Source organism: Cyprinus carpio, chromosome B21 (assembly GCF_018340385.1).
Source record: "Cyprinus carpio isolate SPL01 chromosome B21, ASM1834038v1, whole genome shotgun sequence".
Taxonomy (NCBI): Eukaryota; Metazoa; Chordata; class Actinopteri; order Cypriniformes; family Cyprinidae; genus Cyprinus; species Cyprinus carpio.
Window position 1 is genome coordinate 5,478,503 of NC_056617.1, and position 19,408 is coordinate 5,497,910.

At 33.1% G+C, this 19,408-nt stretch overlaps 2 protein-coding genes across 3 annotated transcripts; both read right to left on the reverse strand.

The window, feature by feature from the left end:
• Positions 1-564: 564 nt before the first annotated feature.
• LOC109084383 (serine/threonine-protein kinase Nek6-like) lies at positions 565-10,746 on the reverse strand. Of its 2 annotated transcripts, none has more exons than XM_042747983.1 (10): positions 10,593-10,746; positions 5,048-5,125; positions 4,717-4,857; positions 4,403-4,465; positions 4,207-4,317; positions 3,406-3,514; positions 3,200-3,307; positions 2,955-3,049; positions 2,135-2,248; positions 565-1,290 (listed from the first exon to the last, which is right to left on the reverse strand). In XM_042747983.1, the coding sequence occupies exons 2-10, from the start codon at positions 5,108-5,110 to the stop codon at positions 1,180-1,182; spliced, it is 915 nt and encodes a 304-aa protein (XP_042603917.1). In that variant the 5' UTR covers positions 5,111-5,125; positions 10,593-10,746; the 3' UTR covers positions 565-1,179. The 2 variants fall into 2 exon arrangements, with proteins under 2 accessions (XP_042603917.1, XP_042603916.1); XM_042747982.1 differs by lacking the exon at positions 10,593-10,746 and adding an exon at positions 10,352-10,492.
• A 6,393-nt stretch (positions 10,747-17,139) lies between these two features.
• On the reverse strand, positions 17,140-19,379 carry LOC109064730 (LIM/homeobox protein Lhx9-like). Its single transcript, XM_042748120.1, is given in 5 exon segments — positions 17,140-17,355; positions 17,357-17,380; positions 17,382-17,469; positions 18,004-18,188; positions 18,741-19,379. Coding segments are annotated over 5 exon segments (531 nt in total). The 5' UTR covers positions 18,759-19,379.
• Positions 19,380-19,408: the final 29 nt, after the last annotated feature.

A 19,408-nucleotide genomic window follows, 5' to 3' on the forward strand; every position in this document is an offset into this window, starting at 1 on the left:
TTATGCTTACACAGGCTGCATTAATTTGATTAAAAAATCAGTGTTACAGTAATATTGTGAAATTTTAATATAATTTAAAATAACTATTTTCTATTTGAATATATTTTAAAATGTAATTTATTCCTGTGATGCAAAGCTGAATTTTCAGCATCATTACTCCAGTCTTCAGTGTCCTTCAGAAATCATTCTCATATGCTGATTGGCTGTTCAAGAAACATTTCTTATCAATTTTAAATAAGTTGTGCTGCTAAATTTGTCTTTATGAATTCTTTGTTAAGCTTAAAAGAACAGCATTTATTTGAAATAGAAATCTTTTGCAGATGTGCTCAAGTTACAGTAGCTAACGGTTGAAATTCAAATAAGTGTATTATGTTTTATGTGATAAATGATAGTACTTGTTATATTTGCTTATCACCAGGGGGCGCTAAATAGAAACCCTAGATAATACAAATTCTCAATTCATAATAATTGGGGTCTTTTTCTTCAGAAAATCTAATATAAACAACACTAATGGAAATGATTTAAAACACTTCTGATGTCCTTCACAACAAAGCTGTCACAAAGTCAGTATTTCCAGTTACATTTTATTGTTAATTACACATTTAAACATGAGCAAATGCTTCCAAAATTCCTTCAAAATAACATCTCTTTGGATATAATGAATACTTTCATATGGTAGATATTTGACTAGAGAACGAACCTGCTGAACCCACCATCCAACACAAGTGTTTCCTTGTAAAACACTCAACAATTGTGTGTGTGTGTGTGTGTGTGTGTGTTTCAGAAACATAAAGAGAGATAAGTAACAAACTGTAAGGCCCTTTAAATGCTGTTATGAATATAAGCCTACAGTAAAAGTATGTATAAATGGAACCACCTTGCTTTGACATCATCAACATGAGGCACTGGTCACCCGACCTGACCAACTTTCTCTAAACCAATCAGCATACAGCACTGCGACACATCATTCGAAGGCTCAACAGAATATATCGGCATTCCTATCAATACAAATCTAGAGAAACGCTCAGCTTAAAGCAGTATGGACACTGTTGGCATTCTCTCCTTACTCAATTCTAGATCTTTCTATATCTTGATCAGTTGGACTGAGAGAGCAGCAGAGATCACAGGTTTGCACAATGGTTCTCCTCATTGCTGCAGGTGTGTGTGTGTGTGTTTGTATCAGGTGCTGGACGTCCACAGGTGCATCTGTTTGGCGAACTGCAGGACGAAGCTGATGTCTGGCCGCTGGTCAGGATCTGGGTTGATGCACATACTGACCAGATCTCTGAGCTGTAACACATACAAGGTGTGTAGTTTACATCACTGTTCATATCCTGTGTCTACATGATATGATTGTTGAGATAGGCTGTGTTACAAAACCTAGTGAGCTGACTACCTAGACAGCATCTTCATAATATTTCTCATATTTTTAAACACCATTGTTAAAAAGTATGAGGTCAGTAAGATATATATATTGGAATAATGATGCTGAAAATTCAGCTTTGATCACAGAAATAAATTACAATTTAATATATATTAAAATATATTATTTTAAATGATGGAAGTATATATTTAAATATTTTCTTTTCTTTTTTTCCTGGACTTGCTAATTTATTGTTTGTTTGTTAGTTTTCTATTACTGTTATAAAACTGTTTTTGCCACAGAATTACAAAAAAAGGTAATTGTGATTTATATATATATATATATATATATATATATATATATATATATATATATATATATATATATATATATATATATATATATACAGTATAGTGACGTTGTGATCTCACAATTCTGACTTTTTCTTTCAGTTCTAAGAAATTGCAAGATGTCAACTCAGAATTCTGGAGGAAAAAAAGTGTAAACTCACAATTACAAGTTGATAACTTTAACAGTAACATATTCGGAGAAAAAAAATCAAAATCACAAGGTAAAATATTTCTGTGGTAGAAACATTTAAATAATTGCATGCTTTAATGCATTAACTATTGCAAATACATCATAGTGACAATAGCTCCAGTAGCTCTAATAGCTTTACAGCATCATGCATGATTGTGCTCACTGGAGTATTGAGATGTTAGCTCATGTTTTTCATAACAGAGGCATGTAATGCTGCGTGTGTGTACTCACCTTCTGTGAGTAGTGCTCTGAAGGCAGAGGAGGGTAATCGCACTGTTCGATCTTGTGGCACAATGAGAGCAGGTTCATCTTGTCGCTGTAGAAGGGGCTCTGCAGAGCTGCCATCTAACAGAGACAAATATCAAAAGATAATTATGCTTTTTTCTGCTGTTCTTGCTTGTATTGCTTACTATTTGACAGTTTTATTGTTCCACTATTCTTGTGGCTGTATTTCAGTATTTATTCTAATATAGTGCCTTGCCATATACTTTGATTGCAAGTGCATTTCTGTAAAACAATTTGTGTTTGTTTATACATATTAAGGGGCAAATTAAAATAATTTTAAATGGTAATCAACATTTGACCTTAATTTGTACTATATTTTATTGGTAATTTTAATCATAAAATTACAAAATATTTCTATTTCAAATAGATGCTATGAACTTTCTGTTCATCAAAGAATCTTGAAAAAAACAAAAACATATTTTCCTCAAAAATATTAAGCAGCAGAAACTGTTTGCAGCATTTGTAATAATCAGAAATGTTTCTTGAGCAGCAAATCAGCATATTATAATGATTTCTGAAGGATCATGTGACCCTGAAGATTGGAGTAATGATGCTGAAAAATCAGCTTTGCATCACAGGAATAAATTATATTTTAAAACATATTCGTATAGAAAATAGTTATTTTAAATTGCAATAATATATCTCAATTTTACTGTATTTTTGATCAAATAAATGCAGACTTGGTGAGCATAGGAGACTTCTTTCAAAAAATACATTCAAACTTTTGGACGCTAGTATGAACAAATTACTATATGTGTTTGTGTACCTCATACAGCAAGCAACCCAAGGACCAGATGTCTGATTTGAAGTTGTAGCCGTTTTCATGAATCCTCTCGGGAGACATGTAATATGGAGTTCCAACTGGGAAAGACGCAGATACATGTTAAGCAGGTATGCAATTCCTGTGTATTTGCATATTTGAATTGACTGGGTGGTTTTGGTATTTCACTCCATTCAGTACATGCATGAAGTGTGTGTTTATTTGAGTGATTGTGTGGAGGTCAATTGTACCTAGAGAGTGCGCTGCAGTGGTTTTGGAGCTAAAGAATCGACCTAGTCCAAGGTCACCCAGTTTGACCTCTCCAGTAGCTGTGATGAAGACGTTGGCTGGTTTTATATCTGATGCACACACAAACATTTACAGAAGAACAAAATTAATGAGGGCACATTGATGGGAAAAATCATATGTGCCTGTATTAGAAAGAAAGTGAGTTTACCTCGATGCATGACTCTGCGTGAGTGCATGTGTTCCAGCGCACTGCACAGCTGCACAAAATACTTCCATATCGTTCGTTCGGGAATCAACCTCCGCTTCTTCTTAAAATACTACACACATGCCAGGGTTATTATCCTTAACTAAAACTAATAATAAAACCATAAACATTTCCTTTGCTTGAAATTAAATATTAACTGAAATAAAGTATAAACAAACTTATTTTATTTCAGCCTTTTACAAAGACGTTTAGTTTAAGTTGTAGTACTAAAACAGCTAAATAAGCTAATACTAAAACTGATAAAATGACTAAATAAAAATGAAAATAGAAAATGATAATACTAATAATGCTAAAAAAATGCAACTTAAAAACTATATATACATATTCAAAAAAACTAAAACTATTAAAATTGACCAAAACACATAAAATTGCTAAAATAATGACTAAAATTAAAATAAAAATAGTTACAAAAATAAAATCTAATTCAAAATATTGAAAGAAACTAAAATAAGAGTATAAGATAAGGCATTATATAAATAAACTTAATACAAAATACATTAATACAACTTAATAAAAACTATATATACATTTAAAAAAAAAAACTAAAAATGACTAAAAAACAACAAATTTACTAAAACTTTAACTAAAATTAATATGAAAACAGAACATCCAAAAATCATATTGTATTTGAAACATTAACAAATATTATTAACAGATATGAACAAAAATTATATTAAAATAACACTGACACATGCACATTTAATTCCATTTTTTGGGTCATTGAATGTGTTGCCTAACACTGACCTTAATCATCTGGGAAAGGTCACCAGCGCCTGCTAACTCCAGAACGATATTCAGCTCGTTTCCTTCTATAAACGAGTCCAAATACTTGATGACGTTTGGATGGTTCAGTTGCTGCAATCACAGAATGAAAATAAAACCTCACCAAACTCTAAAAAACAGAGACGCTTGTTTGAGTTTAAAAACACACGCTGCTAACCTTTAACAAGTCGATCTCTTTAATGCAGTCCTGCCGGGCTTTAGCATCCATCATTTCAAAGAACTGAGAAAACAACACAATATTACAACATCCACCCAGGCGCACGGTTGTGTCAAATTTGGTAATTTAATGTTGAGCAATGGATGATAAAATATGTTCTTGGTTCATGCGTCACACTGGCAATGTAAGATAAGGTCAAGTGCATTGCATTATGGACAGTTTTCTCTGGTTAAACACTGCACATTTTGCATACATTAGTATACAAGCTGCAACAGTATGAGTAAAATGCAATTTAAAGACCGGTAAATCCTCACCTGTACTTTCTTTAGTGCCACTTGCTGGTTGTCCAGTAGACAAGTGGCTTTATAAACCTCACTAAACTGACCGCGGCCAATCTTTTTCTCAATGAGGAAGTTGGACATCACCGAAAAGAATCCATATCCTAACATGTTCCTCTGAGAGACAGACAGAGGAACAGAAAGAGACAGTGAGAGTCAGAGTAGTGTGGTAATATAAGCATCATCACTGCCATGATTCATAAAAGCTTCTGTCTGCAGTTGTAATAACAGTGTTGTGCCCACGTGAGCCCAGGCCTGTGCCCGCAGCTGCACGTGTGTGTGTGTGTGTGTGTGTGTGTGGTCAGACCTGGTCGTTCTGTACTGGCACTGTGTAATTTTGATTCTGATCTTGAAGGCTGTTCTGCTCCATAATGACATTCCAGACCTGCAGGCAAACACAAAGGACAGAGTCAATCAAAAGGCGTCTGCTTTATCAAACGGGTCGTTTCATTTCCAGATGGCTGCTTTGTTTAATTCTAGTTTTTCAGTAACGATAAAAACAATCCTTAGCTTTTCAAACAAAGCCTGAGATCAAAGAGCAGCTGTCAGTGCTTTAAAACAGCAGTGGATTATGAAAGATGAGAGCAAAATTAATAATTGAATTTTGTGGTATAAATCATCCTGCGTTTTTGTTTAAATTTTTGGGATCGATAAGATTGTTAACTGATTTATTTCTTTTTTTCTTTTTGCGGCTTGAAGATTACGTAATCGTTCAAAGTCCACGTTATTCTGCACACACGTTTTTTCTTTCTACATGTTCTCTTAAGGGTTTTTCCATTGTTTTAGTTTTAGAATAACATTATAATACCATTCATGCTTTTTTTTATAATTTAAAGAAACCAATCCGATGTATATTTGACATTTGAGGCCTAATACTATAGAAAAGCACTAAAGGTTTTTTCAGTTAGAGTGTTTTCAGCTAGTTTATTTTCATATAAAATACGGGATGCAGTTGCTTCAAACAATGGTACAAACATCATTCAATGTAAATTGTGAGAATCGTAATTAATAATCGCAATTACAATTTCAAGGGAATAATCGACAATTATGATTTTTGTCATAATAGTGCAGTCCTAATGCTCACCAAAGCGCCATTTGTTTAAAAAACAGTTAAAACAGCAATATTGTGAAATATGAATATAACTTCAAATAAGTGTTTTCTATCTATTTTAAAATGTTATTTATTTCTGTGATGTAAAGCTCTTCAGTGTCAGATGACCCTTCAGAAATCATTTTAATATGCTGATTATAGAAATATCAGGAAAATGTCTTATTATTATCAATGTTGAAAGAAGTTATGCTGCTTCATATTTTTGAAGAAAAAGTGAAACTTTTTTGCAGGAGTTTTGGATTAATAGAATTGTTTTAAAAAGCATCATCATCATTATAAATGTCTTCACTGTCACTATCACAATTATGTGCATCCTTGCTAAATAAATGTTTAATTTCTTTAAAAAACAAAACACTTACTGAACCTAAATCGATCAGGGTTGTCCACTGTTAAATTTAAAATAGCCTACATTTTTAAAATGTTAAAATATTTAATTTGTGCTTATTTCCAAATGTTCAAAGCACATGAAATACAGTATTTTTTCTTTACTAAATGAAATGTTGCTTGCTTAATTTTATATCATATTGTGAATATTCAATATATCACCCAGAGCTATGCTGCATTCAATAAAGTCCAAAACTACAAATATTTATGCCACTAAAATATGAAGCAATTTTTACTTAAAGAAATTAAAAACACTAATCTTCTGACACTAATCCTGGCTCTGAGCAATTAACCCCACACCCCCGTCTCCCAATTTATGAAGTGATAAGCAGCAGGAAATGATTACAAACATGCATTTAGACAAATTCTTCCTGTCTCTTATCACCCTGTTTTAGCATTTTATTTTTTCCAAAACACCCACTCTCAAAATACTAGGGAAATTCTTTAAAACTTTCTCAGGTACTACATGTAGGACATGAAACGCATTACAGATCAAAAGATAAACCGAGTGCACTGAAGTGTGTGACTTCTGGAGAAATGCAAGAATACACCATTCCACTTTATCCTGATAGTCATCCTGATACCTGCAAGATGATGCTTTACATAACAATCATGCCTAACAGACTGGATCAGTTGCATCTGACTTAAATCTAACCCAATAAAAAAGGTCCGTTTTAGTTTCAGTACCTATCCAGGTATCAGATTAGTGTAACCTGATTAAAGTGTTCCAGAGAATACATTGTAAGTGTGCTGTATGTGCACAGACGCATGGGAACAGGGGTGTGTATGAGGGTGTGTATGTCGTCTTCAGGGCACATGTTCTCTTCCACACTGTACGGCTTGACATGTACAAACAGCTCCTGTTCTATTTTAAACAAACTCCAGACAAACCTACTGACCCACATTCACAAATACACACAAACACAAATTACTGTTCCTGTAACATTCCATGCCTAAGAGGCTTAATAAAGACTAATTAGCAGAATGAGCATGTGTTGAATGCATTTTTAAGTGTGTTTGTGTGCACGCACACACACACACACACACACACACATATATATATTAGTGCTGTCAAATGATTAATCGTGATTAATCACAACCAAAATAAAAGTTTTTGTTTGCACAATATATGTGTGTGTGCTGTGTATATAAATACAAACACATGCATGTATAGGCCTATATTTAAGTAAAATATGTTATGTTTATATATTAAAAATGAATATGAATATATAATATGAATAGAATATGAATATATAAATGTATATGCATGTAAATATTTCCAAAATATATACTGTATATGTGTGTATTTATGCTATATATACATAATAAATATATATATATACATATACACATACAGTATATTACAAAAACTTTTATTTTGGATGCGATTGATCGTTTGACAGCAAGCACTAAAATATATATATATATATATATATATATATATATATATATATATAAGGTAATATATATATATACACACACACACACACACACACACACACACACACACATAAAGATAGATCTATCTATCGATCTATCTATCTGTTGATATAAAGTTATATAAAGTAAGATAAAGCTATTTTTGGATCTAGATAGATCCCACTAAAAGAGAACAGACTGAAGGACTGTGTAAACTATCTAGTCAATGTGACTTATTACTGTAGCTAATAATATATTAAAATTGATTGCAGAACACAGAGCACATATTTTTCTCATTCAAAAAAAATCTAATAAAAAAACAAACAAGTCAGTTCCTGCTTACAGGGATGGAGAAAAACAGGTCCTACAGAGGGAGAAAAAAAGAGAGAGATTGTGGAGGGGAAGGAGAGGGTGGTCCTGTACCAATTTCCTTCCATTCATGTGAAGAAAAATGCAGAGGAAGAATTCTATCCTACCGTCTGAAACAGTGCCACTCTTCTCTCTCTCTCTCTCTCTCTCTCTCTCTCTCTCTCTCTCTCTCTCTCTCTCTCTCTCTCTCTCTCTCTCTCTCTCTCTCTCTCTCTCTCTCTCTTTCTCTCTCTCTCTCTCTCTCTCTCTCTCTCTCTCTCTCACACACACACACAACGGAGAATTATAACAAAGAGAAACACATCTGAATGTGCAGTATTCTGTTCAAACACACACCACTGTGTTTGTTTCCAAAACCACACTGCTTATGTGTGCTTTCGGTGTGTGTTTTCAGATGGGTTAGAGGTGACATTGAAGCACATTTTTCTTAGAATCCCTAGAATACTTAGAAACCTGTCAAGCATCATATTGCTGATTCTTATCTACACAGGATTTGTACAACAATGGCTATATTTAGAATCACATATGACACTACTCTTATAAAAGAGTATACTGTTTCTAGCATGTGACTTTTCTGGATGGAAAAAAGGGTGTAGTAGATGGATATAAAAATTTACTTTTTACAGAAAAAAAATAATGTACTTTGTAAAAAAAAAATACACTTTTACTGTGTAAAACATTCTACAATAATAACATGTTAATTGGTTAGCTGTAAGTTACCTTACCTTGCCTTGGGAAAAAAAAAAAAAAAAAAAAAAACATGCTTTTTTTGCATGCAAAAACTATGAATTATCATATAATTTATGGTGAAAAAGTATTTACAGGCCACCTATAGAATGAACTCTGACTCAACATGTGGTTTTCTGTTTTACCACCTGTATTATTATTAAAATAGATTTTAGTATAGGTATTAACAGATAGTATAAAAACTATAGAAGTCAATGGCTGCCGTCCACTTTTTGGTCACCTGCATTCTTCAAAATATCTTCTTTTGTGTTCAACAGAGGGTTGACGGTAGCCATTGTTTTGAATAATTAGAGAGTGATACTTTAGTTTGTGATTGGGTATTGGGGATTTTTTTTATGGGGTTGTATTGTTGAAGTAAACTGCGCGCGGTTCAAGCCGTTTGTCTTCCTCACTGGTGAGTCACGCGCATCTGTTTCCGCCCGGTAAAATGCTACAGATCTAACAACTCAAAAGCAGAAACCCCCGTCACATATCCACAATCTCACTTCCAAAAAGCCCCGAGCAAGTACAGAAACTCACACACACGTGTCTGATCAAACAGACCTGCATGATAATATCATTCGATTTGGTGAAAGAGGCCCACATCAGTTCTGCATCGTAACCTGTCACAAAAATTAACACCTTTGAATTGTTTGGCACTGATCTACTGTGCTTGGATGAAAACAACATAACGTACATTTAAAGTCATTAATCATATGCATATACTCACTACATGCCATAACTAGGCCTAATTATTCTGAAACACCTAAATATTTTGACAGGAAGAGAAGCCGTGAACTTGATAGGCGACACATAGTGTCAGCTAGGCCTACTTAGTTACTCAAGTTTATGCTGTTTTAGTAATATTGTTAATTAATATTCTTAAGGTTTGCTTGTTTATTGCGAGTTCCTGAATTCCACGTGATTTTATAGCTATGTAAATGTGTTATGTTATCTTAATTGCATGTTTAATATAAATGCTTAATTTTGTTTATTGCTAGCATGCAGTTTTTTTTTTTTTTTTTTTTTTTTTTTTTTTTGCTTAACAAGTTTCCTGTAATTGTATGAGTCATCATAATAAAAAAAAAAAAATAGGGGGGGAAAGCTATTTTGTGTCCAAAAACACGTGAATGGATACAAACAAACAGTGTGTGGGGGCGGAGTCAGAACTGCAGCTTTTCCTTATAAAAAAAAAACAAGCGCTCTTCAGTGCGATCATACAAACACCGAAACATTGAAAGCGACTTATAATCAGAATAAATAAACCATAATGACATGCAAGTGTTGATTCAGAGCAGTAAGTTATATCTGCACATATAATCGAAGTTACAGTGTGAAGGTGGGTGTTTCCGTTTAACTAGAGGAGCATTTGTTTATACTTAATGTGTTTTATTCACTATACATTCCCTATACAACATTTCCAGTGCGATGCGATTGTTTTGGGTATATTTATTGCCGTTAAATCTTCTGGAAACATATCAATGAGCGGAACTAGGCCCATGTATTCAGAAAACAGATGCATGAACTTTTAAAAACAGATCTACTTTCCGCGCAAGAGCATTAGACGTGAACTAAAGCATATGCGAGACTCGCACTGCCTACCTTGCGTCGTTTCATGTATGTTAGTTTAATCCAAAGCAACTGAACAGCCTTGTGTTCATTTAGATTCTCTCTCTCTCTCTGTCTTATTGCAGTACTGCGACATTATGCACCCCACGAATAATAATTTGACACGATATCTTCTTCTACATGAGCACGTTGTGCAACTGTAATGCCATATCGCGAGCCTCACGAGCATTTTCACAGCAAACTGGGTTAAAAGTCACGCAGTAGTTCCACTTACCTCTCCAGCGCGGTGCCTCAAACATTTACAGGACTGAAAAATGCTGCGAAGCCCCTTTGGTCAGTTTCCAGACTCGCTAATGTCACGGGCCACGCAAGTTTGAGTCACACCCCGCGCATCACATGGCTGTGATCTGTGACTACAGTAACCCACTGCTCGTGTCCTTCCCTTTCTCAGCAAGGAAAAAAAAGGTTTGTAATTCAGATATTTTCTTTCATGGTTGGGAGCATAAAACTATTATTATTATTGAATGATAATAATTATTGTAATAATTATTATTTTAGATATTTTTATTTAAATGTGACAGTAATATCACCACTTAATAATAACACTACTGCTAGGCCTACTACTACTAATTATTTAAAAAGTGCATTGGTTTTATTTTTTTTATATGTGCCAATCATTTCACAAACACATAATAATAATAATAATAATAATAACAATAATAATAATAATAATAATATATTTTTTATTAGTAGTAGTTGTATTTACAGTAAGTCATATGAAATATTATATTTTTTATTTTATTCAATTGACAATACTAAAACCATATAATAATAATAATAATAATAATAAATTAGTAAATAAATGAATAACAATAATAAGGGATCTGATAATTATTTTTACATTATTTTTTAATTTAATTGACAATAATATCACAGCTGCTTCATAATAATAATAATAATACATGATAAATAATGATAATAATAATTATTTTATTTGTAATCTTACTAGTAGTATTTACAGTAAGTCATTATTTTTTGTATTATTTATTTTTACTTAATTTACATAATAATACCAAAACCATATAATAATAATAATAATAAATGAGTAAATAAACAAATAAATAACAATATAAGGGGTCTGATAATTATTTTTTTATATTATTTATTTAATTTAATTGACTATCTCAACTGCTTCATAATAATAATAATAAAAAATGTTGACTTTTATATTTCTAATTTTTAATAACCTATTAGTAGTAGTGGTGGTATATTGACAAAAAAGATGTTGTCTGTAAGAAATACATAAATAAAGCTCTGCAGCCTAATACGTCCCCAACCTAACCTTTAGGATGGGTAATTCAGACAGGTCTATGACAGCATCATGACGACATTTGTTTCAGTATAACCCCATGTGCAATAATGGTATGGCAGCAAAAACCCCAGACTTTTCATGTGGTCTGCTATGGTTTATGGAAAGCGGACCCACACCTTTCTTGAGTTTGCAGCCTCTCCCACCTCTTTCGGTCTCTTGCACGCACACACGCTCATTTCAGCTGAATAGTTGTCATTCTTGTGGGGAAATTATGAGCAAATACCTTTCCAACATGTGTCTGCCTTTAACACACAAACACTCACAGACACCTTGTCAAAGTTTGCTGTTGCAGACAGTCGTATTTGACACATGTTGTACTGGAGGAAGTGGCAAAATCAGTTTAGTGGCATAAAACTGTAGAGTGTGGAAGACTTGTGCTTTTTCATTTTATTTGTGTGTGTGTGTGTGTGTGAGTGTGTGCATGTAGACAAACTATTAATGAATGTGTGGTTTGTGGATTTTTATGATTCTTTCTTGAGCAGTCATCAGGCATTTCAGTAATTTAAAATCCACTAGCGCCCCCTCGAGGTCTCAGACAGTGAAGAGAGAGAGACAGAGAGAGAGAGAGAGAGAGAGAGAGAGAGAGAGAGATCTGCCCTGATCTGATGTTTCCACCACATGTAGATTATATTATACCATATTACTGTATTATATTACTTAAATGTATATTTTGCCTCTGTAAATCTAATGCTATATCTTATTTTATTTTATTTCTAACTTATACACTTACATACACTAATTCTTTTTTTTTTTTTGCACTACATGCTTAATACTTTTTATATATTTTTATTATTACTATTATTCTTTTCCTTTCTGTTAATACATATGTGCACTTTTTTTGTAAGCAGCCCAGCTGCAACTGCTTTGGCAATACAAATGTACAGTTTTTGTCATGCCAATAAAGCTCACCTAAATTGAAATTGAGAGAGAGAGAGCCTGTTATTGCCATCATATTTTTGGACAAAGAATGCCATGAATACAGTAATCATTCAGACCACGACTAGCTAGTGAATTTGTGGGATCACTAGGCAAGTTTAAGAAAATGGGTGTAAAAATTATATTATACAATATACTTTTTATAATATATAGCCCATATATTATAATATATATCATAATACACAATGTTAATTTAAGTACATTTATTTACATTTTACTGTTGATTTTTTTTTACATTTTTTAAAATTTTTTGTGTATGAGAATGTGAGCTTTTGTTAATTTTTTAGTTTAAGGTCTTAAAATAAACAAGTAAATAATTACAAAGATAGATATACACTTAAATCACGTGTGTAGGCCTAAATGCTTTCCATGTAAGTGTCTGTAGTGGTCTGTGGGAAGAAGAGCAGCGTGTCCTGTAATCTCCCATCCATAAAAGCACACATGCGTAAACACAAACCAGACACACAGTACACACGTGCTTCCTCGTGGTAAACACTTGGTCGAACCACAACCACAAGCATGAAATGTGCAGCATATAGAAATAGTCCAAATCAAACACCACTCCTTCATTATTTCTATGTTCTTCTTCCTCTTTCCACCTTCCGGATGATTTTTTTCTAGTCGACGACTGTGCATAATTTTAAAGAACCCCTAACGAAGAGAAATTCCGGTAAATATTTTCTGCAGCACAAACCTAAGACTTCATTAGCAGCTAATAAAAACTGCGGTCATGGAAGAAAGACCGCAGCGAATCTCTTTCTCTGTTTGATGCTGTGACCGCGCATCTCCGCCAACCTCTCCAGCTCTGGCTGACTTCAGTCTCAGCTCGTAACTGCACAATGCACACCACAATCACCTCAGTACGGATCAGGATAATTACACTGGACAAACTTTACACACGCAAACACTCACACTCACACAAAATAAGAAAACAACGCACCAGAGTAAAAATAATCAAACGCCACACACTCCAGTGCTGAATAAACAAACATCTCTTTTTCAGAATGTGAATACTTTATTTAAGCCTAGTTAATCTTGTTCAGAGAGTTCAAATAAAAGTTGCCACATCTGATTTTCCTTTGTGCACATATGGGTGTATGTAGACATGTTCAAGTATGTTTACTGTTCAGTTCAGTCTTGATGATTTAGACTCTTAATGACTTGAAATTAATAACACATTACTGTTCAAAAGATTGGGGTTGGTAGGATTTTTAAAAATGTTTTTGGAATTAAGTCTCTTTTTTGCATTTATTTGATCAATGATACATTAAAACTGTAATAATGTTAAATATTATTGCAGTTTTAAATAGCTGTTTTCTAATAAAATATACTGTAAAATGCTATTTATTTCTGTCATGTCAAAGCTGAATTTTCAGCATCATTACTCCAGTCTTCAGTGTCACACGATCCTTCAGAAATCATTATAATATGCTGATTTGCTGCGAGAAACATTTCTCATCATTGTCAATATTGAAAAGAGTTTTTTTTTTTTTTTTTTTCAGCTTAATATTGTTGTGAAAACTGTTTTGATGAATAGAAAGTTTGAAATGTCTTTACTGTAATTTTGGATCAGTGCTCTTACAAATGATATTAGACATTTATATATAAACAATTGGATAAACAGTATGCAGTGCATACTATGCTAGCATTCCGAATTCCATTCCAAACCAAATTGAAATGGCATGACAGCAAAAGACAGTGCTGGATGAGGCCTTTCTTTTACTGTGTGATTCTCTTTCCTTCAGTTAATGAATGATAGTTATACACAGATCTTAAGGTAATATAACAATAATCCAAACAATGTTTAAGAGTGGTAGAGGAACTCAGAAGACATTGGGGAGTTTGTGTTGTGACTGTGTTGTGCTAATGTGTTTTGTGCGTGTTGTGATGGAGAGGTGCCGGTGGGGCTGGATGGGCTCAGAGATCTGTGGGACAGTTGGGGTGAAGGCACTGATGGAGATGTGATGGTGGAATTGTCAGAAACATTGTCCACTCCCACGCTCTCCTGATATAGACAGCTTCTCCTGAATTTTGCACGGGTATTTTGGAACCAAACCTGCAGAAAATAAAGATAACAATAGGTTTTGACAAAATTAGACTTCTTTACATATCATCGGTGATGGAAGGAATGAAAGATTTCATATTTCAGTGAAATTGAAAACAAGAACATCTGAAAGGAATCACACGATCTATGTTGTATTTTTACTTTGATTAGTGGCCTAGAAATAGTGCCAAACCTCAAATATTTTGTATTCATTTTTCATCATAATATTCATTTTCTAAACCCTACACTATATGGAAGCCAATTTTCCACCATGAAATAAAAAAATAAATTTAAATTTAAATAAAAATAAACTTTTTATCTCATAATTCTAACATTGTCTTACAATTGTACGTTTACATCTCGCACTTCTGACTTGTTTTCTCATGATTGTGAAACATTGTTTCACCAAAAAATAAAAAAGGTAATTGCAACTTTTGTTTCTCACAGTTCTAACCTTTTTGTCTCAGAATTTGAAGTTCTAAACTCATAATTGTGAGTTCACAACTTCACATCTATCCTTTTTTTTCTAATTTTATCGCAATTTTATATCTCACACTTTTTTTTCTCACAATTGCTTGTTTAAATCTCACAATTCTGACTTTTTTTTTCCCAGAATTGCAAATCATAATTTTTTAATAGCGAGTTTACATCTTAAAATTCGGACTTTTTTTCTTGTAATTCTGCAGGAAGCTTGTATGGGCTTGAAGGAAGATTGTATGGGCTAAAAAAAAAAAAAAAAGGTAATTGCGTAAGATAAACCTTTTTTCTTTTTTTGTTGAGTTCAGAATTCTGAGAAGAGAAGTTTGAAGTGTGAGATGTAAACTCATAATTCGTCATTAGGATTTGACAACATTAGAAATTGTGAGATGTAAATGAGATGTAAATGCACAATTACAAGATATAAATTCAGAATTCTGAGAAATAAACTGAAAAAAACAAGCTTCCATTCTAAACCTTTCTGTTTATTTCCATGCTCAAATGCCACATTTTCAATGTGGTCTCAGACTTTGGGATCCCACTGTATATCTAACTCAAACAGAGAAGAGGTCCAGAGATTTATGTTTTTTTTCATGCTCAAAAGCACACGTTTTGGCGGAGGCCGTTTTCTGGGGGGCGAGCTCTTTGAGGGTCTTTGGCATCTGGATTGTGGTTGGGGTGAAGAAGTTCTGCATGCTCCGCAGCTGGTGATGCTTGAAAGACGTTCTCATGCGTTTGGACTTCTGACAGCTCACTCTCTCCGACAAGTCCACACCCATATCACTCACATCTAGAGTGCACACAAACAGCTAATCATCACTGATATGACTCACACTAAAGGCCGGGGCATTATACTCAACAATAGCAAACATTGTCTTCTCATTTTCATCTTTTGCATGCAAATACTTGAGAACAAAAGTACCAGAACTATGACAATTTGTTCTTAAAGACCCTTTTATATAGAAAATGGTTTACTACAGTCAATCTATAATATTTATAGTAATAATTTATACATTTGTAACAAGTTTTGCATATATTATTAATTAAATTCTATATTTTATATATATATATATATATATATATATATAGTTTTTATATTATATATAGTATTTTATATATATATATATATATAGTAGTTTTTTATATAAAGTACATTTAGATATTAATATAAGTAAAATTAATATTAAAATAACAATTGCATTTTACATTTAAATTATTTTTTTATAGGATCTGACTTTGTAATTCTGACATATAGCCTATACTACTGGTCAGTATTTTTATTTATTTTTTATTTTTTAAACATTAAATGTATCTTTTGTTTTTTTGTGTTGCATTTGTTTTGATTTAATTTGATAAAAATTTAATAATATTTATATAATATTCATTAAAGGCAATAATATTGTGAAATATTAGAATTTAAAATAATGTTTGAGTATACAGTGAGTATATTTTGAGTATTCAGAGTCACATGATCTTTTATAAATCACTTCTAACATGCTGATTTGGTACTTAAATATTAATAATGGTACTTATTAACAATGTTGAAGCAGTTTTTACTGCTTCTGGAAACTATGATGCATTTTTTCAGGATTCTTTGATGAATAAAAAAGAAAAAGATTTCACCTGGAACTTTGGTACAGTATCTTGGTTTAAATAAATAATCAAACAAATAAATAAATAAATAAGCATCTATTTTTACAGCTATTTTTAACAGCTTTGCCATTGCATGAAAAAAAATACACTTAAAATATAGAAAACAGTTACTTTAAATTGTAATATCATTTTACAATATTACTATTTTTTTTACTGCATTTTAAATCAAATAAATACATATTTTGTGAGTACAAGAGACATTGAAAAACAGTTACTTATTCCATACTTTTGAGTATACATGTAGTGTAAAAATACAGATTATGAAAATATATACAATTATGCTAATATCTAAAATGCTTATAAGCAAAATGGTCAGATCCTCTCGTGCATCACAGTTTTTCACCTCTTCCAGGCCCGTCCTCTGTGCACAGGTGTCCCTTCACTGCATGTGCCGCTCTCAGGGTTTGGCTCTCCTGGAGACATGTCTGAATAATACAAATCTGTATGACATTCTCTCTGCAGCATCATCTCGAAATGTACCCGGCAGTACACTGAAGTCTCTCTCATCCCGTAGTGATCTCCAGTGAACAGCACTTTGCGCCAGGTGTGGCACAGGGAAGAAGCAGCTCAAGTGGTACACTTACACCAGATCCACGGAGGACGCCATACAATACCTCTGAGGCAGAGATTCCCAGGTGGCACCGCGCACATCTTTGCAAAGAAAACCTCCTCTTAAGAGATTATTTATTTATTACGTATTTATTACGGGTGTAAATTTGAATGTATTTGTTTGGAAATTCTCGTACTTTTGAGTGTATGTGTTTGAAAACTCTGGACAGGGTTGCTGGGGCATATTGTCACAAAACAGTGGTTCAGCATTTAGCCAGAATCTTTTGCATTTCTGTTGTTTCATGAAATGTGTTTAAATAATATTTTTACATTTTTGTCGTATTTTTTTTTTTTTTTAATATTTTTTTTTATGTTATATCTGTTTTATTCATTTAAGTCTGTGTATATAAGCAGGTTGTTCATTGTGGTAAATTGCACCTTATGTGGGGACAAGGCCATAAGGTCAATGTTCGTTAAATGAATTGCATTTTTGTTCTGGTTATTATTTGTGTGGATTAAAAAGAAACCTGCTCTGACAAATATTATTGCGTAACAATAGCCCCTGTATGAAGTAATATCAGCGCGGTGCCGGTGAGTAACAGTCTCGTTTCGAAGTTAAATAGAGAAGTTTATCTAAATATACGTTTATTTTACCTGTAATAGTCCTCCTTACAGTAAATGTCTCCGTGTTTACTGAAGCACGTGAGCTCTGACTCCAGGTCAGCGTGACACGCGCTGCATTTCAAACAGCGCTCGTGCCACCGTCTGTCTGCCGCGAGCAGGTAGAAGCGATCTGAGATCAGCGCGCCGCAGCCCGCGCACACCGGGGACTCACATCCCTGGAAGGAACACCACAGCTAAACATTTATCGTCGTTATCAAACATCCTGAGTTTAAGCTGTCATATATTTACCAAAATCGGTTCATTTATAGCATATATGCTGTTTAAGTTCTGCTTCATTTTCAAAGACTATGTGGATGCGTGAGTGATTTTTTTTATTAATTAGATTGGTTTTTTTTTTGAGGCTGTTTGTTTATTAATTAGCTTAGAATTAATTTATTTTATTTGTTTTCTGTACTAATTTTGCCATGCAGAACTTGCCAATGGTCTTAAATATAATTTAACACTTTAAAACAACTGTCATTTTTCGTATGAATTAATGCTAAATATTATACTGAATTTAATATTCAATGTCTTGTGCAAAACTAAAAAAAAAAACATTCTCTGGCAACTAATAAGATAAAATAAAAAGGTATTTAATATTGTAACATCTAAATTAAAAGGTTTTATAAACACAAAACTACACATTTTCACTGTTTACATTGCTAAAAGTTGAAAAAAATGAAATATGATTTATATTTACATTACAAAAGAATAAAATTAATTCTTACTGATTCGTTGCTTTCCATGCTGTTATAGAGGTCCTTCTCTCCCGCGGTGCAAGGATGAATGTCTATATTTTAACTCTGGGTCAGTGAAATGATGAGATGTCTCCAAAGAGGAGGTTATCCATGTGCTCGAGGATGTTCCACCTGTTCTATCTATCTATCTATCTATCTATCTATCTATCTATCTATCTATCTATCTATCTATCTATCTATCTATCTATCTATCTATCTATCTATCTATCTATCTATCTATCTATCTATCTAAAGACATATTTCACTCATAAAATGTATGTCATCTTTCACTATAAAATGCATTTGAAGGTATAAACGTAAATAAAGGAAAACTAGTGACTAAACTGTTTAAAAAGCGTGTCTAAAACGAACTTAATCATAGAGTCTAAATAAACTGCAATCAGAAACTTTGTTTGGAATAACAGATTCCCAGTGAGGATGTTTCTCCGTCTTCAGTTGCTCCCTTTTCTTTTGAGTAAGAGTGGACGGGATCTAGTTGCATTTGCGTAGACTCAGGGTTTGTGGAGATCCGTTAACTCGGTCAGGCTTTTGAATGAGGTTACATCAGACTCCGTGCGCTTAGGGACGGGAGGAGGTTACCGCTGTTTGCTCGAGTGAACCTCACAGACAATCGTATGGATCCTGAATCATGTTAATAT